Raw genomic sequence first — 27244 nt, forward strand, 5'->3', positions numbered from 1 at the left:
CAGCAGCACCAACTCTGCCAGACTGGAGCTGCAGCAGAGGCTGGACAAGCTGCTTGTCATCAAAATTGTCCTTATTTCTCCAAGCTCTTTAAAAAACACACTTAAACTAATTATTAACAGCTTATTTCACTAGTTTCTTACACATATCTACCACACTCTGTTTTCCTTTCATTTAGGTTCATATCTCCATAATTAATATTTTTTAAGACAGAGAAGGTCCCCTCAAACCCCCCTTTCCTCTTTTGGTCTATAACCACCTGCAGAGCAGCACTGTTAGATGTGGTACTGGACATTTTATTAATTTTCACTGGATTTCTCTGCTAAAGGTCACATGTACCTGCTCCTTGCTGCCCCCCTCAAACCCACCCACTTTTACAGAATTAGAGAAGTATTAAGATATTTGGGAAACTTATAAACTCCTTATTTAGACTTTTTTTCTTTCTATTTTTAAACCTGTAATGTTCACTCGCTTCCTCACATTTCTAATTCTAACAGAAAAAGTGAACCCCGTGAGGATTTTTAAAATACAACTGCTTTTCCCAGCACAGAGGCTTGGGAATTTGAATTTGGTGTGCACTTCCCAGCACACAAGAATTGAAAGTTACTCCCCAGAAGTACATGGGGTTTATGATGGGGTTTATAGCAAGAGATGCAGCATTTAATTGTGGATCTGCTGTGGTCATTGACCAGTGTTAAAAATGCCCCAAACTCGAGTTTTTAAAGCAGTTTATAAATGGAAATTGGTGCTGAAGAGGGGCCAAGGTGGAATGTCCATCCCCAACCAGCTGTGACCTGGATCCAGGCATGACTTTCCTCCCTCTTTCTCTTCCTTCAACACCTCCAGTGCTGATGTGTCACCAGGAAAACCACACAGAATCCACCTGTCCTTGAAAGACTCTGGATCCACAATTAAGAGTTCCTTTGCTGTTCTATCCCAGTGAGAACACTGACATTTTACAGCTGGTTCCATCACTGAACACACATCATTAAAAATCACATTTATTTGTGAGATTTATGGCATTTCCTTAGAGAATAACCCCCATGAGCCCATGCAGGTGATGCTGTCAATAAACACCCGGGGCTTCTCCCAGCTCCAGATCTTCATCAGCATCAGTCCTGTTACCCACTCAGCCCAAGTGAAAACCAATCCTGTCCCTCCTCTCCAAATGGCATTCAGCTGTCTCTGCTATTCTGTATAATTCAGCATCTCTGAAATATAAGCAAGCAATTAAGCCCAACCCCATGTGTTTGTTCTCCCCACTGGTGCGAGACTGACAAAATCTGATCTTTTCCTTTCCACCACGAGCCTGGGATCAATTACAAATTAAGGGTGTTTCTGTCAATCTTCACAGCCCTGGATATGAAGAATAAAGGCAGAGGAAATGCCTTTGGTAGTCACGAGAGATATCGAGCTACAGCTAATCCTGCCCTTCCACTCATGCAGGGATGGAAAAAGCAAAGCCACTAAAAACAAGCGCCCTCGTGACCAGTGACACCTCGTGTCACCTCGTGACAGGGGCTGCTCTTGGCCCTGTTTGTGTTTTCCCCCTGTCCAGGAGGCAGAGCCAGGCACAGGAGCCCTCAGCCCTCGCTCTGCAGCTCGTGGCACCGCTCTGTTCCCAGGAAAAGCACTCCTGCCATGACTCCCCCAGCCAAGCTGCCAGGAATACAGAAAATACACGAATAACTGCAAAGGGTGGCTTTCAGAGCTGCTGAGGGAGGTGTATTCGGTGTTAATAATCAGCCTTTCTGGTGGCCAAGAGGCTTTTATGGGACTGAAAAACTCTCAGGAATTCAGGATTAGCCAGAAGAGAGGAAATGGACTCAGAGCTTTCCATACACATCCTGCCTCAGTGCACTCCTGCGCTGGGACAATAAACATGGAATAATGCAGGTGGAGGACAGCAAACCTGCATTAACGTGTGCTGTGTATTTCTCATAAAACACCAAAGCTTTTTGCTCCTATGGGCCCTTGCTCTGCCTCCACTGAACATTCCTTATGTATCACATATTCCTTACATATTCCTTTTCCAACAAGACATGGAATTTCTCCAAGGACCTTCTAGCCATCAACCCCCCTGGTAAAACTCCAAATTCAAGGTGCCAGTGCCCGTGTTTCCACAGCATCCCCACCACTTTTGATTTGTGGGCCCAGGCTGAAGCCACGGCACCCAACCCCGTCTGAATTCCATCAGGAGGTTCCACCTCTTTGCCAAGCCAACTGTAAATACAGTCATAAAACAAGAAATGAAAACTAATAAGCACAATATAAATGCTGTTCTGCCTCCCTGCGATTCACGGCACGCTGGCAAACATTAATCTATTCCTAATTTAATCTAAATTAGAGCAATTTATTCAAAGCCTGTGCCAGCTCTAAACATGAATAGGCTACTGAGAACTGCTTAGCTCCCGCTTCATCAAGTTAAACGTTCAAGAAGTTTGGGATCCAGGGTGGTTTAATCAGTTCTGCTTCTCAATAAGACTATATATAAGCAGGGCCCATAAAGAGGGAATAAATAAAGATCATTTATTAAACAGGAATTGAGTCGAGAAATGGAACTGACTGAATTCAAACAGCTCCCAGGCCATTTTGAACAGACATGCAGCCATGAGAAACACAAATGCTGCCTTTCCCTGAGGAATAATAGCTAAGTAATGTAAATTAAAATCAAAATTAAACCCAAAAACCCCACTCTTTCAGCACTAAAGAGGAGCACACACTGCTGTGTTTACAGAAAATTAGCACTGGAGTGTACACAACCGGTACAAAACATTCTCTGTGCTTGGCTTTGGCTGTGAGTGTTTGAAGTCAGTTTGTGATTTCAGATGCTGTTTATGTTGCTGAAGCACAGCTCTCCAAGCGAGGCTCCCAAGCTGTTCCTGCAGCTTCCATCTGACGCCGCGTGGGTGCCGGGGTGGGGGCAGCACTGCAGGAGTGCCCTCGGCTCCCTGGAGCCCCAGCACTGCCAGGAGCTCCTAAATGTTCACCTCACAATTTGATGTTTGCTGCTTTTAAAGCTTTTTGAGGCCAAACTTTCACTGCTGTGAGTGGAAACCCCCAGGGGTATGTGGATATAAAATAGACAAAAGCAGGGAGGGAGCTGCCCTGCTGCTCCTGGCTCTGGTGATGCTCATCCCACCAGGTTTTCCACTCTCTGACTTTCAGATCTTCCCTCTCCACCACACCAGAGGCTCTCCCCCATCTCCCCAGGTGCCCTCAGCACAGCCCTGCTCTCCCAGAGCCATGGGCTGCTTTGTGCTGGAACACCCAGCTCCACCCAAGCTCCATCTCCTGCTCCTCTCAAATCCACAGTTCATTCTTTGGAGAACTTTTTCCTCTTGACAGGAAACTTGGATTCTTTGTCTGCAAGGCTTTGCAGCCTCCCTGCTCAATTTTCATCTCTTTTTCTCCTGGTGGACGCCCAGACTCCTGAAAGCCACTCCTGGAAACCACAGGGACTTCTTCCCATTTTCTGTCATTAAGACATGCAAAATTGGACAAGGCAGAAAGAACATGAGAACATTTCTGTCTGAGAGAAGAAACAGGAGGCCCTGCAGAGGAACACCCAGAGTCCTCCTTTATTGCTCGTTGAATAAGAACAATATATTTTTATCTTGCTCTGGCATTTCATTCACAACATCCTGCATATTTTGCAAGTACTTCTGCAGTCTCAAAGAACTCCACAGAATTCCATGGACTGAGGATGTTTTCATTCATAATATGTGACTAAAACATAAAGCAGCACCTCTATGAGTGAGAGAGCCTGAGAAGGTACATTTGATATCTATGAAATCATCCAAAATAGGTCCTGAGGTGACACGAGAGGAGTCTGCCTCGGGGCTTGAACCAGGCAAAGCCCTATTTACGGGATTTTTTACACATGGCAAATACCCAAATGTGTAACTGAGTTTTTCAAAGCAGAGCACAGTTGGCCTGTTAGTGCCAACTTTTGCATTTCTTTCAGTAGGAGCCAAAAATTGTCAACAACTTCTCTTTGCCTCCTACAACAGCATAATGAAGCTTATAGTTATGGAAAACACAGAGTATTTCATCTATCCTGACTGAAATAAGGCGTTTGACATTGCCTTTTAAATCCAGCCATGGCTGGGAATCCTTTCAGTCAGTTCAGGGGAGCTGAAATGGGCTCTGTGTGAGGAATGGGAATCTCCAAGTCAGCCTGAAGTGAACTCACAGTCCAGGACCATCTGCAGGGCACAAGTGAGTGACAGATCTTCAGCACAATCTGAACTGAAAAGTGCTGGCTTTGGGAAATATGGATCAGGTTCCTGATGTTCTCCAACCTTCTGGGGGTGAGAGAGGCCCCCGGCCCACCCAGCTGCTTTCAGTGCTCCAAGGCTGCCCACAGCTCACAGCCAAACCCTGGCAGAGAGGTACCAACACAAAATGGAATTGTTTATGCAGCAATGGGCCTGGACAGAATTCAATTGCTTAAAAAATGCACCAGTTTAGGGCAATAAATGATGTCTAAAACTCCCTCCGAATTGGGATCCACGGAATGCGACTCAGCAGAGGCACTGAGATCATCCTGTAGTGCCAGACTTCAATCAAACACCGTTTGTGATGTCAGGCTGCCATCAACACCCAGCGCTTGTGCTTCTCCCAAGGAGATCAGCAGGAAACACAGCCCATGGAATTGTCAGATTTGGCATCCCTGCAGAGCACCAACACCAAGAGGGTCCATCCCACCCCTGCCCCACAGCGTGTCAGGACCATGGAGCAGGTCTGGAGCTCACCTGAACTCCCTCAGAGCAGAGTCACCTTCAGCCAGGCTGCTGAGGGCCTTGTCCAGGTGTGCCTTGAGTTTCTCCCATTTCCAGAGCTCCCTGGGCAGCCTGCTGCACTGCAGCTCCCTCCTGTGAAGCTGCTTCCTCTGATCACAAATTCCATTGCTTGCAGCTTTTCCCTGCCCTGTGTGCCCACCCCTGCCTGAGCAGGGGTCCAGGATGAAGCAAACTCAGCACATCCAGTACACCACAAGCTCCCAATTCCATGGCTCTCCACACATCCCATCATCCAGTCTGGAATCCCCAGTTTAGCTTCAAGGATACCCTTGGATGGAGACAGCATCAAAGGCTTGGCTAAAGGCAAAGCAAACAAAATCCACTTCTCTCCTCACAACCACAGGCCCAAGCATTTCACCTCAGAAGGCCACGGGAACAGTTGGGCACAGTTTGCCTTTGGCTGATTTTCCCATCCCTCTCATGTGCCCATAGCACGGCCTCCAGGGGGATTTGCTCCACAACCTTTTCTGAAAAGGTTCCAGGTCCAGCTGAGCTTTGTCTTTTCTACATCCCTACACTTCCAGACAATTTTCTGCCTTTGATTCCAGATTCCTGGGCTTCCACTTTGTGTTGGAGCCCAGTTGGCAGCTCCTTCTTTATCCTCCTGGTCTCCTGGACACCCACACCCAACCCCTGCCCTGTGGAGCAGACCATTCCCGTGCTTTGGTCCTTCAGGATCAAACGGTTTGCCTCTGGTCCATTAACACAGTCTCCTATGGAAACCCACCAGAAATATCCCCAACAAGCCCAAGCCTCCTGTCTGGAAGCTCAAGGCTGGAATTCTCAGCTCCACTTGCCAGCCAGACACAGGCAACGAATTCCAGCCTGCTCTGGAACCTCCACGTCCTGCCTGTCACACAGGGAGCTGCCACCCCAGCGCCCCCAGGGACTCAAACCCCACCCGAGTCACAGGGCTGGGTTACAGAGCCCCATCCCCTCCCTGCCCTGCAGGGCTGGGTTACAGAGCTCCATCCCCTCCCTGCCCTGCAGGGCTGGGTTACAGAGCTCCATCTCCTCCCTGCCCTGCAGGGCTGGGTTACAGAGCTCCATCCCCTCCCTGCCCTGCAGGGCTGGGTTACAGAGCCCCATCCCCTCCCTGCCCTGCAGGACACACACAGGGCCCTGCTGTCCTTCCATCCACCGATCCCCAGAGCTCCTGGCTGGCTCACCACCCTCTCCAAAGTGATGAAACACTGGAGGCAGCCTCAAGGGTGACCCAATTCCCTGCTTCCCTGCCTCTTCCTCCTGAAGAACCTGCACCCACCCCTTGGAGCCACCCCCAGATGTGTCTGTGATCCCAAAGCCTCCCAGCTCCACAACTACACACAGATTTCTAATTCCTCCTCCTTGCTTCTCATGCTGGGAGTAATTAATCATGTGCAGGATATCCCTGCTTGGACAGAGACCTTTTTTCATGAAAAAGCTGAGTTTAAAGAAACAGCCAGCTCCACTACAAACAATCCTGACATGGTTCCTACAGCACTGTATCCACCTCGTTCACTCTGAGATCTCACTCCTGTACAATTCACAATTTAGTGAAAAACCTCAATTTTGTGGTATAAAAGCACAAGAGCCCCCCAAAGCACCCCCCTTTGGCTGTGAAGGTGACACAGTGCATCTGAAAGGGTGGTTTGAAGTGTTCTCCCATAACATGCCATATTTGTTTACAGTCCAGGGCTGTGCTTCCCCCAGCGCTCAGGCAGCGCTCCTGCCTTCCCCGGTGCCTGTGTACCCGTCAGTGCCTTTCACACAGGGTGACAGGGAACCATCTGCCTCCCTCCTCCTGCTTGTTGCCACCTGTTCTTTTCCCAGTCCCCACATGGCAGCGTGAGCAGGGCCAGATTCCCTGGACAGGGCCGGGTTGCAGCCCCAAGAAACCCCAAACGCCTCCATCACCCCGAGGGTGCCCCACACCACACACAGAAATGCCCTAAGGAGAACAGGGAATGGCTCTGCTGGAATTAAGTGTAGCTGCTCCATAACTGGGACACTCAGAGGCTGAGCAATGGGGATTGGATGTAAAGCAAGTTGGGTTTGTGTAAAAAATGGGGAGGAGAGATTTGAGACTGCTGAGAACGGCATTCCCAAGGCACGATGGAGATTCTGGGATAGGCAGGACTCCTGCACGGGGCCATCACACCACTCATCTCTTCATCAAGGAGGCAAAGAGAGAAGCATCGAGACTGGGAAGTCCAAGAGCAGGGCAACGAGGCCATTGAGGAACCTCCTTCCTTTAGGGAGCTCCCAAATCCTTCCTGAAAGGCAGAGCAGGCAGCAGAGCCACTCCAGGGAGGTTCTGAAAGGCACTGGGTGTCCAGGGCCAGTACCTGAGAAACAGGAACAGCTTCAAATCCCAAAACAGCTGGAGAGCACATGAGAGGCTGTTCAAGCCCCTTGCAGAATTCTACACCTGATGTTCAGTACAGGGGATAAAGAGGATTTAACTCACACCATTGACCCAAATCTTCCTCCCTCTTCTATCCTTTCAGCCTTCCCAATTACAAACACTCCTAAAAATCTCTGCTCTCAGTACCATGATTCTTTCATATATTCCTGAAAAGGCAAGGGTTGTGGATTCTGTATGCCCAATCCCTTTCCAGGTACAAAGTTTTCTGAATTTATTAACAGAATTACCAAAGTTTAGAAGAAAAGCCACTCAAGAAGCCTTTCAATTCTGTGCTTTAACATTTTCCACAAATAACTTTCCTATGTACTAAAAGCTACCCAGAACTCACCCCAAACACAAAAAAGCTCAGCCTAAAACGTTTTATGTCTGATCAATGATTGTATCAAGCTCATTGTAGGAGAGGAGAGTCACAGATAGACTTTATACAGGTTTCTGTGTGGCTGTGCCCACGCTGTGCAGAAGGTGAATCACCAAATTCCTGCTCTCTCCAAGTCACAAATCTGTTCAAACACAGACAACCTCCCTTTGTAGCAGATAAATGTTTCCCCTCACTGCATTTCAAACTTACACTGCCTTCCAGGAGCACAAAACACAGATGTGGGACTTCACTCGGATGAGAGGACTCACGTGGCCTCACTGAGAAACTCTCCAGGGCTGCCACTTTCCCATTTGCATTTAGTTCATTCAAGATCAATTTGATAAGCAAAAAGGACTAATGAGAAATGGTTTGTAAATAGGCAGATGTTTGCCAATTCCAGCAGGAAGGAGAAAACAGAACAGCATGCCAAGGGAAGCGCTGCTAAATGGGAACAACTTTGATGAACACTTAATCAACATTTTTCTCACTGAAGTTACTTTTCAAATTGGCAAAGTTGGCATTTCTCATCAGCGGCTACGAAATAATTAAAAAATAAAAGTTTTCTGAATTAATGATTGAAATGTTCAGAATAGTTCTTGCTCAGATTAGGGGTTTGAATTTTCATACCAAGCCAGCTGCCACTACTGCATGTGATACCTTCTCCCTCTTTCCCACAAGTTTCCCTCACCACTGCTCATGGATGAAGGTGTTTTAAACCCCAATATCTGCATTTTCTCCATCTGTGGGCTGCCAGTTGTCACACATCACGCTCACTCCTCATGGCCCTGGTCACACCCCCTCAGCACAGCCCCACGTCCCCCCAGATGTGCTCCGGGGGGTGCCCCAGTGCTGAAGAACAGTTCCAGGGACACGGCTGGGGGTGTCCCCACAGCCACAGCCACACTCCAGCACTGCAGCCCGAATCCTCTGGCAGCATGCAAAAGAGAAAGGACATGATGAGGCAAAGTCCTTCAGGACAAGGGGCTGGAGCAGAGCAGGAAGGAGAAACCACTGGACAAACAGCAGTGGAGGGAAGGGAAGAGGAGTGAGACCACAGGAACTCCAATAACAACAGTGAGAGTCATTTATAAACCACTCCTGGGAACTGGGTGCAAGCACAGGCTTGGGCAGGGCTCCCGAAGCCAAGGCCATTCATTATTCAGTGTTTTCAAACGGGGAGAATATGGAATAATGCTTTCGCTGGAAGCGGCTGCAAACCACTCAGGTGATTTAATGCACGGAGCAGAAATGAAATTACTTTTAATAATTTTCCTGGCAATCTGATGACAGCAGGGCAGTGCTGGATGCAGACTCCTGACACGGCTCCGTGGCATTAAAGCTCCTGACTCCAGGAGAGGGCACCCTGCATTCCCCAGATCATCGTGGGGAGTACCTGTGGCTCTTCAGCCAGCACTGAAACACACCCAGATCCAAAGAGGAACTCAGAGGAAGGAGTGAGTGCACAGCTACTCTGCAAAACAACTGGAAAATAAACAGGAAAACTCTCTTTATGGCTCATTCCTAAGTTTAGTCTCTGCACACTGGACACCAAACCCAGCGACAGCAGATTCACACGTGTTAAGGGGTGGAGTTCCAAACCTCCAGGCATGGCTAAGACTGTTTCTCCTAAAGCATCTCCATCCAAACAAGAAAGAAATTAGAATTTGAAACAATTCCCCTCCAAAAAGACAACACAAAGCCCCCTCGGTATAGTTTTAGTATTTTCTTGTCTGACTTGTCTCCCTCATCCTCTGTACCAGTGGTTTTCTTCCTTGGCCTCTTGGAAATTATTTTTCAGAACTGTGTGAACTGAAAGAGCAAAACAAGCTGATGCCTGAGTGATGATATCTGCAGTACCTCTTTTTTGGAGCCTTTAATCCCAACACCAATGGTTCTGCTTTGCCAGCCCAGCCGTGCAATGCAGGGCACTGCATGGGGAGCACTGGCACTGCCCCCTGACTGGGGCACAGGCACAAACACTGACCTTAAACTGCACCTGTAACCCACCACATGTGCAGCTGCAGCTTGCAGGAGTGACAAAGTTCACTATTTTTTACACTAATAGCAAGAAAAAAAAGCTTCTGACACGGGAATGACTTGGATATAAAATATGTGATTTGGGGTGTGCTCCATAAGTGCTTCTTTTCCAGGTTTGTGATTTTAGTGACTTGTTTTCATTTTGGCTGTTCTGCTATTGCTTGTAAACCTCAGCAGGCAACATTTCTGACCATGTTTTATTACTGGACCAAGTATTATTCAAAATACAGGATGGATCCTGTAGAATTCCTTCAATTCTCCTCACTAAGCATACAGAAAACAACACTGGATCACTCACATGATTTTTAAAAAATCCCCCTGCTCTAGCTGAGTTACTGACAGAACCCACCATGTGGAAAGGTCCCTTGGAATGGTGCCTCCCCATTTTTGGCTCTCTGCTGTCACAGTTTATCTTACCAAGGTCAAGGATTATCAGCTGGGCTCCAGCCTGTGCGTTTCCAACATCGTTTTCTGCAATGCACTGATAGAATCCTTCATCAGACTTCACCAGCCCCAAAACTTGCAGGTTATGTTCTTTCTGAGGAGCAAAGGGAGAAAACAACACTTAGAAATGGGCTGCAGTGGCCCAAACAATGGTGTCACACAGCATGGCACGTTACTGTGGCAGGAGAACTGACAGCAGCTGGGAAAAGTCTGTTTAGAGTTCCCAAATTCCACCTCCTTGCATTCAATCCTCATGTTCTAGGGGATCAATAAGCAGCAGAAGCTCTCATTAATGGTTATCATTTTCTAGCACCACACAGCACTGGCAAATCCTAATGTTTCCCCAGCTGCTCTGGTGGTATTTAGGCCCTGACTCAATGTCCCAGCTCCACAACCCAGGTACACCCATTTACACAGCCATTTCACTCTCCAATATGTCTCAATAATGCCTTTCACTGCATCTAAAATCTCCCTGTAGAAGCACCCTGTGCCAAACTCACCATCCACAGCTCAGTTACATTTCTATTTCAGCTCCTGCTGGAAATTGGAATTTTTATGGAGCGCAGACTGCAGCACACACAGCCAGTGGTCGTGGTGAGCTCATACTCTGACAGTGCATTTTGCCACTCTGTGTGCCTGACTCTGCTGGAAAGTCCAAGCTATAAAGACATCAGCTCTTCCAATAAAAGCAATGTACATGAAAGGGATTCAAGAAACCATTTCTCTTCTGGGCCCCAAACATCAATAGGACCCAAGCAGGAAGCAGGTTCCATAGAAAACCCCAGAAGCTGAACATTTCAGGCTTTCTGTTCTAACAGGCACTGACCCTCAGGCAGGCACTACATTTGACCCCAGGCCAGGGAACAGGCCTCCAAAATTGGGAGATGGCACTGGGATTGTGGGTGTGTGGTTTGAATACAATTGTGTGATAACACAGGGTGCAAAACTTAAAATTTAAGGGTTTAGTATATAGTAATATATATGGGGCAAGATGGAGGATTTGTGGCGTCATCTTCTTCATGGTTTTGGGTGTCTTTTTCTAATTGGGTGAAGGGGTCTGCATTGCAGACCTTGGGTGGTCAATTATTGGGTCAAAACTATAAATAATATAGGTGTCATCTCGTTATTGGGTAATTAGCACTTAAAAGACCTTGGAAAGAGTTAGAGGCACCCATTTTCTACCTGGTTAGTTAGAGCTCAACTCGTGAGGCTGTACTATAGGTAAGAATTAATAAACACTGAGTCCAAACACAAAAACCGCACCCCATGCATTAACCCCGGCTCTAACACGAGGAAAAGAAGATAAAAACCCAACAGAACCCGATGACTGTGTAGGAGAACTGCCAGGCCAACAGCTCAAAGCCCCAGGGGGAGCAGGCCCTCACCACGATTTTGAAGTAGTCGCTGGGGATCACCACGTCGCCGTTCTTGACCCACTTGACGGTGGGCGCCGGCCGCCCGGTGACCTCGCACTCGAACACGATGTCCATGGACTCGTGGGCGTAGATGTTGGCAGGGCGCTTCAGGAACGTGGGGGGAACTGCAGGGTGGGGAAGAGGGACAAGAAAATGATGTTACAGAAAAAGAGACCTGACAGTGCCACGCACGCTCAGCCCGACACCACGGGCTGGGGACTGGGCAGGAGCGGCAGCAGAGGCAGCAGGGATTTGCAGCTCAGGTTTGACAGACACTGACACAAGCTGGGAGCTCTTCCAGAATCATCTGGGCCAGGCTGGATGGGGCTTGGAGCAGCCTGGTCCCGTGGAAGGTGCACTGCCCATGGCAGAGGGTTGGGAATTACACGATCTCTAAGTTCCCCTCCAACCCGAACCATCCTGGGATCCAGCAGATTGGGAATTGAGAGTGCATGAAAGAAGAAATGGAACTGAGGTGTATAAACCGCAAAGTTAAACCTCAGCGAGTTCAAGTCAACAGGAAAACAAAAGCTACAATTATATCAAAAAGTACTTTTAAAAATGAGTGGACACAAAACGGAGATGAGACTTTCCCAGGGCACCACGGCCTCGGGTTCCTGTGAAGGAATTGAGGTTATCAAACACAGAGTGCTGCACTGAGCCCAGGAGTTTCTTCTCTGGCCTGAGGAAGCCAAGGAAACAGGATGTCCAGGAGCAGGCAGGTGCCTCTGTACCACAGTGATAGTGATGAGATTTCATGGATATACAGGAGAGGAGCTGTGTATTTATAACACAGCTGAACATGAATTCTACAAAGAACAGAAATTCTTCACTTACAACACGCACCAAGGGTGTTACTCTGGGTCTGGGCTGCCTTTTAAATGTCCTTAAGTCCTCAGAGTGAGATTAATTCAATCAAATATATTTAAAATCACACAGACCCTGAGATAACAGATTTTTTGGGGACACCAGCTCCAAGTGACTGGAGCACAGACACATCACAGTTTCTCCATGAAGCCTCCAGCTGCATGCAGGGCTCTGCACTCATCTGGTCAGCAGCACCAAGCCCTGCAGGCACTTATTCCTTGAGTATCATCTTTAGAGAACACCCACCCGTTTATTTGTGTTTGCCACACTCCCAGCACAGGGCAATTCTCCTACTTGTGTTGGCAGCTCAGACTGTTGGAGTTCCAGGAAAGCCCAAAGCAGCCTTTTGCCCTTTAATATTTAGCAAAGAAAGTCAATATGGACGGGCCACGGGGTTTAGGCAAACAATTTACACACTTGGCCTCTCAACGGGGTTTGTTTGGTGCTGCGGATAAGGAATCCTGGGTCATGTTTTACTCCTTCCTTCTCTTGGGAAATGATCCCAAAGGTTTGTAGGTGGATTTAATGCTTTTAAAAACAGCTGGAGCTGAGCAGCTGTCCCAACCCCCCCATCATGTTTTGGATTATAAATGAATAAAGAGAACATCAAAAATGGAAATACTTTAAGAAAGAAGGTGGTTGAACTCTCAGGTAAGGGTGCAAACCTACACAGAGGTGTACATTCACTGCTCAAACACTCACACAGGAGCACAAAGCTGGATGGGGCTGAGCCCGGCTGCCTGTGAATTCAGACATCCCTTTCATACCAACTTCCCCAAAATTTACCAAACACACCATAAATTCCACCTTAAAAAGGTTCTGGTATTTCTGTGCTTACTCTCTGACAGCTGCTACCACCACACACAACCCTGACATTTGAAAACTCTCTTCTGATTCTATTTGCCACCAAATTGCTGTAATTTATTCGCTATGAAAATGATTTTTATTCCTCCCTGGTATTTATCCTCAGCACTGTTATTTATTACAAGCTGTGCTACTGCTCCCTCCCTTCCCCTATCCCAGCCTTATTTTGGGCGGCTCAACAAGTCGTGTTTGCTTTGCTGTGCTGTGACAATCCCTCACAGCCCCCTGGATGTGCTCCAGCCTGAATCCATCTCCAGGGCCTGTGGAGTTTCAATCATTTACATGCAATTTCAGCCGTGTGTCGGCAGTGCCTTGACAAATGGCACAAATACCACGGCAGCACTGAGCCAATCCCTCACCCCATCCATCGCTCTGCCTCTGCCCTTCCCACATGCATCATCCCCTGCCAGCCTGGCACCATCATTGCCCGCTCATCGTTAGCCCTTCTTAACTAATGACTCATTTTGCTCAGCCTGCCTGATCAATAGTTTATGTTCTCATTTCCCTTCCATCTCTGTCTCCGGCTGCATTCACACGCACGGATCGATTCCCGCAGCGCTCGCAGAGCTGAGGAAAGGGAATACAAGAATTGCAAAAGTTGTTTTTCCATGAATGTACAAAGCTTCCATTTCCAAAACATTCATTACAGTTTAGTTTGAATTCCTTTGCCACATATTAATCTTGTCAGAGGAGCACAAAGAGACACAAGCCAGGAACAGTCACTGGCCTAAGCACAAAAACTTATGTGAAAAACTCATTGTGGAATCCAGCCTGGTTTGGGCTGGACAGCTCCTTGAAGATCATCTCATCCCATCCCTGCCATGGGCAGGGACACCTTCCACTGTCCCAGGATGCTCCAAGCCCCGTCCAACCCGGCCTTGGGCACTGCCAGGGGCATTCACAGCTGCTCTGGGCACCTGTGCCAGGGCCTGCCCACCCTCACAGGGAAGAACTGAATGCCCAAACTGTACCACAGCAAAGTTCTGACTGCCTTCTCCAGTAATGTTTAACTCGTAATGAAGACATTTGGAAGGAACTCAAATATCTTTGGCAATTGATATTGCTCCAATTTGGGACATCATCCAGAAGGAGGCATTAATTTTGAATGGTAAGAGTCAGGAGTTTCTTGACACAAAAATGGAAGTTGAAGTAGATATCCTCCTACCTACTCTCAATTACTTTTAATTTAGGAGATTAAGAATTTGAAACACACTATATTTTCAAAGTGACTTTGCTTTTCTGGCTCACGGAGCAAATGCCAAGCTGCTCACAAAGGGATAATAACATGAGGAGTGCTCACTTTATCAATTACTTCCCAGTTAATGAATTAATAAACGCTTTTCAAACACACTCTTCTGGTTTAACTATGTCAATGTTTAGCATTAACACAATGCAAGTACAAATGTTTGTGGTAGAGAAGTTCAATTGATAACCAGCGAGCAAACGAGCCAATTACCACAGAAAACCAGATTTGTAAGGGAAGATCGTGTGCTCTGTTCCCAAACACACAATTAAACTTCAAAGACGACTTGGCAGTTCAGCCCCCTCTTCGTGTCAGCACAGAACAACTCCTGAAAAAGCAAAATGCTTGAACACAATTTCACACCCCCCGGGGAGCCCTGCCACCCTTTTGGAGATTGAGGAAATATTTTGATCACAACAGTGATCAAAAGATTAAGGAAAAAACCCAATCTAACCTACATAAGCAGTTGATTCAAACTTCTAAGCTACATCCCAATAAAGGTGAAATATCTGAAAAATAAGATGCTTTTTTAAGCCAATAGCTCTAAAGGATGGAAGAGCTGAGAAACTCCACACACACAGCAGGAATTGCACCCAAGGTGATGTGGAAACAGGAAGGGACACTGGACATGGATCCCATTGCACATGCACAGGCCACCAGAAGGAAATGGAAATGAATTCCTGTGGTCTGTGGCTCTGCTGTGCAGAAAGAGCACAGCAATGCTTTGGACACAAAGACACACAGGGTGTAAAGATCATTTTAAAAGACTTCTTGTCTTTCTAAAAAGCATTAATAACTCAGCTGTTGGTGCAAGCACAGCATCCAACACACCCAAGATGAACGGGACTGACCAGTGGTTCCAAACGCTGTCACGTCACACAATCCATGACTGCTTTGGGCTGGAAGGGACCTCAGAGTCCACCAGTGCCAGCCCTGCCCTGGGGACACCTTCCACTGCACCACGGGGCTCCAACCCCATCCCAGCCTGGCTTTGGGCACTTCCAGGGACAGGAACACTTCCAGGGTATTCCTGAAGTTGGAACTTCAGCCTAAGGCAGGCTGGGGGCTGAATTCCAAACTGGAAATGTCCAGGACAACCCTGAAGCACCATTTCTGCTTCCTCAGCCACCCCCACGTGCCCCCGATCCCCAGAAATGAGGAGTGTGTTTTCCCCAAGGTCAGGCAATGAAATCCCAGCTCCTGCCGCTCCTCCTCATCCCTTCCTCCCACACTTCTGTCCATGACCAAGGGCACGGGGTGCATCTCCAGCCATCCCTTACAACAGCATTTGCTCATTCCAGAAGGTTCTCCACAGCCCAAGGAGCACGAACACAAACTAAGCAGAGTGGCCACATTTCCACAGTGTGTCTCAAATAATCCTGACTCCAGCATTCCCAGCCTGCTCCATTTGTAACCCATTTCTGAGGGACACGGGGGGCACAATCCCCAGCTTGTATTTCAGTTACAAATCTGGATTACCAGCAGTATTTAAAATGGACATTTTACCACAAAGCCCATTTCACATCAGCCTGAAATGGTCCACAGGGATTTTATTTCCTCCTCCAGGGATAACAACCTATTCCATTAGGATATGCTCCAAATCCTATTAGAATCATTATAAAGTTAAATGCAATTTTCACAACTGCAATTTTGTTTCTAAGAAGGATCAAACTGCAACATGACCAGCACCTCATTAATCCATCCCCTCCTGTCTCTCCCCCAAAACACAGGAAAAAATCTTGAATTGATGTTTGAGAGCACATTTTTTTGATTATTATCTTTTAATGCCATGAGTTAGTTGTACAAATTAGTTGGTTTTTTTCAAATATATCCTGAGGGGGGGGAAAAGGAATTTACACTTTAAATGAAAATGGGGACTTGCAACATTCTTCCTTAAAAAAATTAGAAGTATATGGATAATACTCAGGAAAAAAAAAGATATTTAAACCCCAAAACGATGTTGTAGACAAGATAAATTCTTCCCAACTTCTAGCATGGCTGTGATGTCCTGAAAACACACCAAATATGCAGCTACAAAATCTGCAAAGCAAACACAAGCTGACAAAAAGGATTCCTCTAGAGAAATACAGAAAAGTGTCAAATGAATGTACAAAAATCAGCATACCAAGACACAAAAGGTTATGAATGTAACTGCTACAGTGATTTTTTGCAGCAAAACCAGAGTTGCAGTTTATGAACGGTTTTGGTGGCAGTGACATTCTCTAATGCAGTAAATGGTTATTTTTTGTGTCTATTTTAGAAAATTAAAGGTGATGTCCCTAGGGAGAAGTGGTGCCTGTGGCATCTTCCCCACTCCTTGAGCAGCCCAAGCAGGGAGAGGGGCCTGGTTTCCCTCTGGCAGCAGCTGGAACAGCCCCAAGGAGCATTTGCTGGCCCACGTTTTGTCCTTTGGACTCTGCAGAGCTTTGCAGCTCCCTTGGCAAATGCCACAGCCCAGCTCCACGGAGAGCTGGTTCCAGTGGTGAAGGGCAGCGCTGAATTAAAACAACGATTTTTCATTTGCAGTGAAAAGCTTTCATTCAGAAATTGCTAAATGCAATCCACGCTTCAGAGACCAGCCCCCAAATAAAGATCCCAGAGGCAGAAACTAAAACCCAATATTCCACACTAGAACAAGCAAGGAAGCAGGAATGGTACAGCACAAATATAAAATAAAATTATATTGATCAATTAGAGAGAGTAAAAAACTCACGCTGTATGTTTTTTATGTGGGATTTTTTAGGGAGAAATAACATACTGTAGGTTTATGGAATATAAAGCAATAGCACCAAAGTTCACAGAAAAAGGCCTGAGAAACAAGGATATTCTCACACACTGGGATGGAAGAACTACCCCAGACGAGGCTGGCAGCAGCTCCCTCCCTTCCCCTCCACCCCACACACCCCACCCCTCCCACTGACTGTGACACTGCAGCCCCACATCTGAAGGAAAACATGAACTCTGATTTACAAGAGAGCAATGGAAATGACCAATGACTCAGAAAATTGGCTCCAAAAGCAAAGATGGAAGAGCTGGAATGGGTTATTTGAGCAAAGGCAGGATTATGCAGCCATGCAACCGGACACCTCAAACAGGAGCTTAACAAAGAAATGCTCAGTGCTGCAGAAAGGAAATTAGTGTATATATATCTATATGTATCATTCCTGTGCAGGAGGAATGACACAGGACCAACACCTCCACCCTGTCCTATCCTAGGATAATACTGCAAATAATTAATTGCTCCCTCTTGCAGGTCGGGATGGAAATGGGATTCCCTCCCAGCACAAGCTGCAGTGAAACCAAGCACAGGCACAAAGGAGCTCCCTGTGTGCAGAGCCCCAGCTCCAGCACGGCTCCTGTAAGAGCTGTGGGCTCCAGCCTGGCCCAGGCCTTTGGACTGCAGAGCTCAGGGACACAGATCCACAGATGGAACTGCCCGGGCAGTTCAGGGGGGCGCACACAGAGAGAGCTCTCAGAGCATCCTGTACCGAGCAGGATTTTTCTCTCTGGGTTTTCCACTTGCCTGATCAGTCACAGCCCTGTTCAGACACCAACTGCACATTGGCAAGAAATCCCTGGCAAGGCAGCTGTGGCCAGGCTGGCCCAGCACCCCCAGCTCCCCCTAACCCCGTGTGCACAAACCCAGAGTGAACAACGTCCCTCCTGAGTGCCCTGCCCAGCTACAGCCACAGCCACCCTGAGCAGCCGTGGTGCCCGCTGTGCCTCAGCCCCCAGATCATCCTCAGAGGATCCCCGGCAGCAGGACACGTCCAGGGACACCAAAACGGGCACGGTGCCACCCAGCAGCCAAGGCCAGGTGTGCGGGAGGGAACAGAAGAGAAGCAGAAAAGCAAAATATCTCCAAATGTTCTCCCAGCATTGAGCAATCCCTGGCTGAGGGATTTCCTGAGAAAGAGGAGATACCTTTGTGTTTCCTGGTTAGATTTTGCCTTTAAATAGCTGCTTTCTGCCTCCAGGTAAGCCTTCAGCAGCCCTAAAGGTCACGGGGATGAGCTCCACGAGACACCTCCAGAGAAAAGTTACCAACTTTTGTGTGTTTTGGGATTAGTCAACCAAGGGATGTCTCTTGGTTCTTGCCAATGAAGGGAAACGAGGATTCTTTTCCATCCCTCTTCCCACAAAGCACTCATGATTTACAGAGCTGAACTGGTTTGGATGCAGCCCTGAACACCCTGGGACAGGGAGGTGTCCCTGTCCAGGGCAGGGAGGGGAACTGGATGAGCTGTAAGGTCCCTTCCCACCCAAACCACTCCATGGTTTGCATCCTACACCCCCTCCAAGGTCCCTCTTACACCCCACACCTCCTCCATGGTTCTGTTACACCCCACACCTCCTCCGTGGGCCCTGTTACACCCCACACCTCCTCCATGACCCCTCTCTTACACCCCACACCTCCTCCATGGTCCTGTCACACCCCACACCTCCTCCATGGTCCTGTCACACCCCACACCTCCTCCATGGTCCTGTCACACCCCACACCTCCTCCATGGGCCCTGTCACACCCCACACCTCCTCCGTGGGCCCTGTTACACCCCACACCTCCTCCATGACCCCTCTTACATCCCACACCTCCTCCATGGTCCTGTTACACCCCACACCTCCTCCATGGTCCTGTCACACCCCACACTTGCTCTGGCTTTACTACACCCAAGAGCTTTGCTGTGTTTAAGAGAGCAGGGAACAAGAACTCCTTGCCCTATTTAACATCCAGGACCAGCAGAGGTTTAGACAATCCCATGATGATTTTCCTGCTCATGTGCCTGTTCCTTTCCTACAATTCCTACCATTTCATTTGGTTTGGAAGATCTTGCATTTTCCAAAGACCTGCATCTTCCAACTTCAGTGTTTCACGTCCATGCCAAGGCCCAGGTCAGAGACCACGGCTGTGTTACAGAAACTGGCAGGGCTGCATTTCTCTGTGTAATCCATTCAATCTTTGGATTTCCTTACATCACAAGGTGTTCCCAAGGTTCCTCACCAGCACCATTTGTTTCCACAACCCCAATGGACTCAGAACACCCCAAATCCCCTTTTCCACACTGAGCAGTGCAGACTCAGCTCCACAGATAAAAACAACACCTTATTCCCCCTCCAATTTCCCATTAAACAATGAATTAATTCCCTTTTTCCTGCAGGAGGGAATTCACTCTGACTGCCAGCACTGGTGTTTGGGGCTCTTAGTGAGTGACACAGTCAGAAGAGTTCTGGGGAAGGAAGGGCAACAACATCCTGCAAAACGTTCTCCATAGCAAAGTGGGTTTTTTCCACACAAAATACACATGGGTGGATTAAACCATCTATCAACACCGTATTTTATTTTAATTTTTGTCATTTTAACAGGTCCAGACATCAGATTAACTCACCCACAGTTTCCCAGATCTCCCCCAAAAGGCCTCTAAAACCCTCACATCACACTGACCAAATCTCCTCAGTCTGATTTTTTTCAGTCTGCTGATTTAGGTGCTAGGTTACACAGCACTCTCGGGAGCTCAGGATTTCACACTTCAGCTCCTCGAGAAATGTGGAGTGGAGACCATCTGGTCCTGATGATTCCTCACTGTTCACTTCAGGGGTTTGCTCTGAAATAGATTTTACTAACACTGCAAGTTCAGGTACAGCTTCCCTACAGCTCCCTCCCTACTTGAATAGATAAAATACAATTTCAGACAAAAGTCTCCAATATTGCAGAGAACAGAGACAGCAGGAATTCACTTTTCTGCTTGAGGCCATCTTCTCACCCCTTTTCTCCTCACACTCCATCATGTGCTGACCTTGTGTTGTCCCTGGCAGATGTCCCAGCTCTGACAGGCTTGGAAAAAACTATCACAAGATTTCTGTGTTATTAGCAAATGATTGAAAGTTTTGTATTAATTTACTTGCAAATAAACAGGAGAATAATAATTGCTTTCCCTTGTCCTTAGGAGATCTCTGAGGAGGTTTAGAGGTGGGTTTTTCTCTTTCCAGGGTAACTTTTCACTGGTGTTGGGTGCTCACTGTGAATACAAATGCCACATGCCCAGTATTTGTTTAATCTTTCTGGCTGTGCCTTTGCTGTGTGTTTTCAGGAACCTTCCTCAAACTATTTTATTTTTAGTTAACTTCTAATACACAGATCTCCCTCTACAAAGCTAACTGCTGATGATGAGATGATGGATGTCACCAGCCTGGAATGGCCATCATTTACAGCCTCAATACCATGCTAAATTTTGGGGTTGAGCTTGGGTCCTCCGTGTTTTCCGTGACTCCGAGGCCATTCCCTCTGGTGTGGGGTTTGAGTGTTGATGTTTGGGCAGGGATGGACCCTCAGTGACACGACAGTGCTGAGCTCCACCAGAACAGAGGGAGGGAGTGAACTGGAGAACCTCTGTGCACACACAGACACACACACACACACCCCCTGTGCACACACAGACACACACACACCCTGTGCACACACACACACACACACACATCCTGTGGCTGGAGAACCTCTGTGCATGCACACACACACACCCTGTGCACACACAGACACACACACATACACACACCCTGTGGCTGCAGAACCTCTGTGCCCACACAGACACACACACACACCCTGTGCCCACACACACACAGACACACACACCCTGTGGCTGCAGTGCCATGGAAGGGCTGCTCCTGGGGACAAACACACCCGGGCCCCACAGAGGTGCAGGAGCAGCAGCAGGAATTGCTGTGTCTCAGGGAGTGTTGGAGGTGCAGGAATTGCTGTGTCTCAGGGAGTGCTGGAGGTGCAGGAATTGCTGTGTCTCAGGGAGTGCTGGAGGTGCAGGAATTGCTGTGTGTCTCAGGGAGTGCTGGAGGTGCAGGAACAGCAGCAGGAATTGCTGTGTGTCTCAGGATGAGGGAGTGCTGCTCCAGCCCACAGATCAGGGCTGTATGATGGGATCCCCACCCATCTGAGCTCAGGGGAAGATGTGCCAGAGCTCCCTCAGCTATTCCCTGCAGGGGTGAAACACTGACCTCTGTCCAAGACCAGTGCAAAGCTGCTTCCATAGCACTTCTCAGGGGCCTTCAGCAACAGGACAAGGAGCAATGGGCATAAAAATCAAATCACAAATTCCCCCTCACTGTGAGGAAGAACTGCTTTCCATGAGGGTGGCAGAGCACTGGAACAGCTGCCCAGGAGGGTGTGGAGTCTCCCTGTCTGGAGACATCCCAAACCCACCTGGATGATCCTGAATGGGCTGCAGGGTCTCCAGGGTTCCCTTCCCATCCCAGCTGTTCTGTGAGTCTGTCTCAAGAGTACCTGGCCCCACCAGTGAGTGTCTGTCCTGCGCTAACCTAAATTGGGATGTTTTGTTTCACACACAAGTGAAAACTCAAACCACCTGTGGATGAAGATGGACAATTTTACAGATTCCTGTCTCCTTCCATGGGAGGGTTTTGGCCTCAATACCTGCTGCACCTGTCACCTCCCTCCAGTGCTCCCAGTAAAACCCCTCCATGCCCAAAGACCCCGAAGATTCATTTCTTTCTTGTTCCCACTGAGCCCACCCTCTGTGGGAGGACATCTCCAGAACCCTGCACAGGCACGGGCTGGGATTGACCTGCTGCTCTCGGGGTGAACGCCTCAATTAAGGAGGAACTCACACAAAGAACAGATGACAAAAGAGATTTCTGTATGGAAATGAGAACCAGATGACATGGAAAAGCTTATCAGCTGTAATAAACTAAAGCAGAGCTCCCTTGATGCTTATCACAGGGTATTACTGATTATCATTCAAAGTGAGCCTTCCAAGCAACTTCTCCAGTGATTTTTAGAAGTAAAAACCTTAATCTAGATATCAATAATGTAAAAGCATTACATTCATTATTTCTCTGTTTTACTAAGCTCTCCTTCTCCAGCCCTTCTAGGAGAAATCTCGCCTGTTTGACCCTGAATCTACTCCAAGTACCATGGAAACATCTGAATAACAAGAACGCTCATCAAAATTTAAACTTCTTACAGCAGCGCCAAAGGCAATGAAATTTTTATTGAATTCCAGAGCCCTCATTTTGCACACAAAGCCGAGCTGGAGAAGAGGCCTCAGACAGCCCTGAGCACAACAAGGCCCAGAGCCTTTGGGGCCTTGTTTCCCATTTCCAGCTATTTCCAGGCAAAACCCTCAATCCCAGTTCCCACCACGCTGCCTCTCGTGGGTGTTTAGATCCCTCCTGCCCCTCCAAACAAATCCTCCACCTACCCTGGGACTGTTTGGTGGAAGGATCTGCAGCACTGCTGCAATCACTGTGAACAGTAAAGTTTACTTCAGGATTTCGGGGTGTTTATTCTGGATAAATATGGATATACACAATGGATGTGGGGCCCTCCACCAGGAATGACACCCAAACACCTTGGTAAGAAGTGGACAAATTGCAAATATGGCACATTTTCCACTGTTATTTTCTTCCTGGAGTCTTTCAAAAAACTCAAATGCTAAGTTTACAGTATTTCAAATCATTTTGAGATGCAAAGAGTAAAAAACACTAACAATGAGACTGTTGATGTGTCAGAGAGGACAGGGAGATGCCTGGAAAGCAGAGAAGGACTGCAGGCTGCCAAAGGCACCACGAGGAGGGAATGAATGGTCCAGGACCTGACAGTGCCTGGAATTCCAGGTGCCCTCCCCAGCCCTGCCTCTCTGCTGGGACTGGGGGGATGTTTCTGGAGCAAATTCAGTATTTAAGAGGTGACTGTGCCCCTTCTGCAGGGCAGTCACAGCTCTGAAGGGACAGATTATGGGATGCATACTCTGCAAAATCAATGCTGAAGTGCCTCACACTGGGCACTAAAACAGCTGGATACATTTCCTCTTAATTTCTCTGTGTCCCAGTCAATTTTTGAAATGGATTCAATGCCACTTCATTTCAGCAGAGAGCAAAAATACATTCATTAGTGGTTATGAATGATTCAGGTGCCATGCAGCTGAATACCAAAACAGGAATAAATATGGATTTGAACCGAGCATGATAAATAAATCATGGGACTATCCCCTGCATAAGGAAAAATATCAAATATTGAATATTTTCTCGATGAAGTAGCAATGTGAAGTTTGTGCAGTGCACAAGGCAGTGAGATCCCAGGGAGAAACAGCAGGAGAACAGGTATTTAAGAATTTCCAAACTGCATCCCATAAGAAGGGGAAAGAGGATGTGACAAATTAAAGGCAGCAAGCCTTGCCATGCCATATCTTTGAATATTTCCCAGTGCAGCCCTCACAGTGGGGGGGTTCATTTGTGTGCTGCAGACTGAGGAGATGCAAAGGCCAGCAAGGACACACATTTTAAGATCAGCTCAAATATTAAGCTGTTTGTTCACTGAATACAGATTGCCTCAGATCATCTGGGGAAAAGACAAACTAGGGCTGGGAACAGTAATGATAATTTATGGGATCGACTAAGCCCCTCTGATGTTCACCAATAGCTGCTGCCAGATCCAGGCACATCCTGGCACCAGAAAAAATAGCTTTTTCCTGATCAAGTTCAAAAGAAAATATAGAGTTACTGCTTTTCCATGTTTTTGTCTTGTAATGACACAAATTCTGCAGGCTGGCTTTACACATCAATTCCAATTCCTTTCCAGCTCAGTGAATGCAGGCCCATCTTCACATCAAAGTCCCTTCTAATTTACAAATCCCAAAAATAACCTTAATTACAACCTACTTCAATAATAGCTTCCGTGTAAGGAACAAGCAAACAAGACTCTGCAGCCTGAAAAGAAACAACTCAAAGGACTCAACAAAGGCCCAGATAAACATGCCTGGTGTAGTGAGGGAATAAGGGTGGACTAGCTGAGCCTTTCCCATGAAAGCTGGGAAAAGAAAAAAATAAATAAATTTAACAGATTGGCAGAAAATAAAGAAAAAAAAAGGTTCTGTTCTTCTCAGAGCCATGGGATGAGGGGGATATAAGATGTTCACATGGAGGAGTGGGAGAGGAAAATGGAATAAAGAAATCTATGGGGGATTGATAAATAATAGAGAAACCACTGAGGAAACCCCAATCTGCCTGGAGAGCGAGATATTACTCAGGGGAAATAAAAACTGTTCTCACCCTTTACTTAAACCCCCTCAGCCATCTGTGGACATTGCCAGGACAGGATCCTGCAGCATCCCTGTCCCAGAGCTGCCACGCCCTGCCTGGTGCCACCATCCAACAGCAGCTCTTGGCTGCTCTACCTAAAGAGATTCTCATTTCCCTGTTACTTTGTTTAATTTTTAAATTAATTCTAACCACTGAAAGATACAAAATAAACTTGGAGCAGTATTTGTAAACTGTGCCATTAGCTGCACAAAAATCTTCTAATTAATCTTTCAGCTTTCCAGGATTACTGCAGGAGGAATCTGGGGCTGTTTCTTCCCACAGAGGTACAAATTTGCCTTTACAATCTCTTCTGCTGAAACCTGGCCCAACACACGAGGCCAGTGACAGCAGCAGGAATTCAGAATGGCAATCCAGGAAAGCACAGACCCAGTAACGCCCTTTTTTCATAAATAAAATCCAGTGATTTGGGGTCCTCAAGGTAAAGAAATTGAGACAGGTATTATGGATCAGGTGCACACCTCAAATCCAAGGAAGTTTTTAATATTTAAAGTTTGTGATATTCTAAAAAAGAATTTTTCTTTCAAAGAGAAACAGTCTGCAGAGCATTCACAAATTTAAACTACAAATTAGCAACAGTTAAGAGATTAGGAAGTTCTAAGAGCCTCCAGTACTCAATTTTAAATTAGTAAAGTAAACAGTGACCACTTTAACAGTGGCAAAGGAGCCTCACTATAAAAACACTGGTCAATAATTCTCAAAGACCCTCTTAGAACAGTATTTTGGCGAGGTGGTGCAACAATGGATCCCTACAAGGGAAAGAAGCTCTTCCAAACGATGTTTTACCCATCTGAGCTGCTCCAGGCCAACCAAAGAATCCTTGAGGTTGGAAAGGAGTTCCATGGACCCACCACTGCCAGATCCCAACCACAGCCCCAAGGGCCACACCCAGAACTCAAATATTCCCTTTAATCCGCAACATTTCCCTGCACTTCAAAGAATTTTCTCTTTTCCTTGGAAAACAGCAATTAACAATTACAATCCCATGTGAAACTACAGAAGCCAAGTTCCAGTTCTCCAAGAGAACCAGCCTAACATTGAACCCACAATCCTTTACCCAGTACTCAAATCCTGGTTTAACATTTCTGTGGCTGATGTGATGACGCAGGGCTCTGCTAACAGCACCAGCAGCCACAGACACCCTGCAGAGGCTCCAGAAAAGCTTTTCCCTCATGTCCCAGCACTTGCTCACACCCAGGGGGATTTTCCACACCTTAACAGGTTAATTGTGGAAACCCACGCTTCCCAATCCTCCGGTGTGTGCCTGGACCGCTCCAGCTGCAATCCAAGCAGCAGCAGGGAGATCAGCAGCTCTGCAATCACTCCCCTAATGGTTAATCACACTAATGATCGTTTAAGCAAATTAGCAGAGCAAGAAGCGTGCACCGTGCAGATTGAGTGCGTGGCTGGGAGAAAAGCACAGCCAGTGCCAAGGACAGAGCCCACAGCTGCTCCAGAAACCTGAGCTGACAGAGCTCAACCTCCTCCACAGCCCCACAAAGCCTCCAGTGGTTCTCCTCCTTTCCTACTCCACTCAAATTCCCAGAGGGCAAAGCAAAATTTCAACTAATTATTTAAGGCACAATGATTTGAGCCTTATGGTTTCTTCTGCAGTCAAGAGAATGTTACAGGATGATGGTCACAAACTCTTATTTTTCTACTATCTTCCCACTGGAAGCACTTTCCTAAAATACAGTTTCTGCTCTATGTGGCATCTTAGGATGTGCTACAGGAAACAGGCAAAAGATAAACACTATAAATCAGAGCTGTGTTAGTGTTGACATTGTCAGTAAACAAAGTTATTAATTATACATGTACTGGGAAAGCTGAAGAAAAATTATTTGCCCAAAGGGGAAAGGAAAGGCAAAATTATATTTTAAAGATTCTCCCCAAAGTGTGACACGCAGCTTATAGTAAATCATTAGAATTTAGTGAAATGTTTGTTCTGCAGCCCTGACTCAGCTCTCAGAGCCGTAAGCTACAATAAACTCACCTCAAAAGAGACTTTCAGTACAGAAAAGTGACGTATTTTAAGTTCTGCTTCAGCCTGTTTGGTTCTTCCCTGTGCACAAAGCCCCCCTGAGCTCTATCCCTGCCAGAACCACGGCGTGGTGGGGAAGGGGCAGTGCCAACCCCTCTGAGCCCTGCCCAGCCCGGCCTTGGGCACTGCCACAGCTTCCCGGGCACCCTGTGCCTCACCACCCTCACAGGGAAGTGCTGGCCACAATTCCTCACTCACCCAGCAGCACATCCACCGAATCCACCAAAACCACCAAAACCACCAAAACCACTGAATCCACCGAACCCACCAAACCCCCAAACCCACCAAACCCACCAAACCCACCACATCCACCAAAACCACCGAACCCACCAAAACCACTGAATCCACCGAACCCACCGAACCCACCGAATCCACCAAAACCACCAAATCCACCAAACCCACCAAATCCACCAAAACCACTGAATCCACCAAATCCACCAAACCACTGAATCCACCAAATCCACCAAAACCACTGAATCCACCGAACCCACCACATCCACCAAAACCACTGAATCCACCAAATCCACCAAACCACTGAATCCACCAAATCCACCAAAACCACTGAATCCACCGAACCCACCACATCCACCACATCCACCGAATCCACCACATCCACCGAACCCACCACATCCACCGAATCCAC

At 47.3% G+C, this 27244-nt stretch overlaps 1 protein-coding gene across 3 annotated transcripts in view; it reads right to left on the minus strand.

Moving 5' to 3' along the window:
• NEO1 (neogenin 1) overlaps positions 1-27244 on the minus strand; it is a 171875-nt gene that overhangs the window by 51611 nt on the left and 93020 nt on the right. For all 3 annotated transcript variants that reach the window (XM_063412962.1, XM_063412961.1, XM_063412960.1), the window contains exons 6-7: positions 11435-11589; positions 10023-10143 (exon numbers count right to left, since the gene is read on the minus strand). In XM_063412962.1, the coding sequence (XP_063269032.1) occupies positions 10023-10143; positions 11435-11589 (276 nt within the window). The remainder of the gene's footprint in view (positions 1-10022; positions 10144-11434; positions 11590-27244) is intronic.

This window comes from Prinia subflava, chromosome 15, assembly GCF_021018805.1.
Source record: "Prinia subflava isolate CZ2003 ecotype Zambia chromosome 15, Cam_Psub_1.2, whole genome shotgun sequence".
Lineage (NCBI taxonomy): Eukaryota > Metazoa > Chordata > Aves > Passeriformes > Cisticolidae > Prinia > Prinia subflava.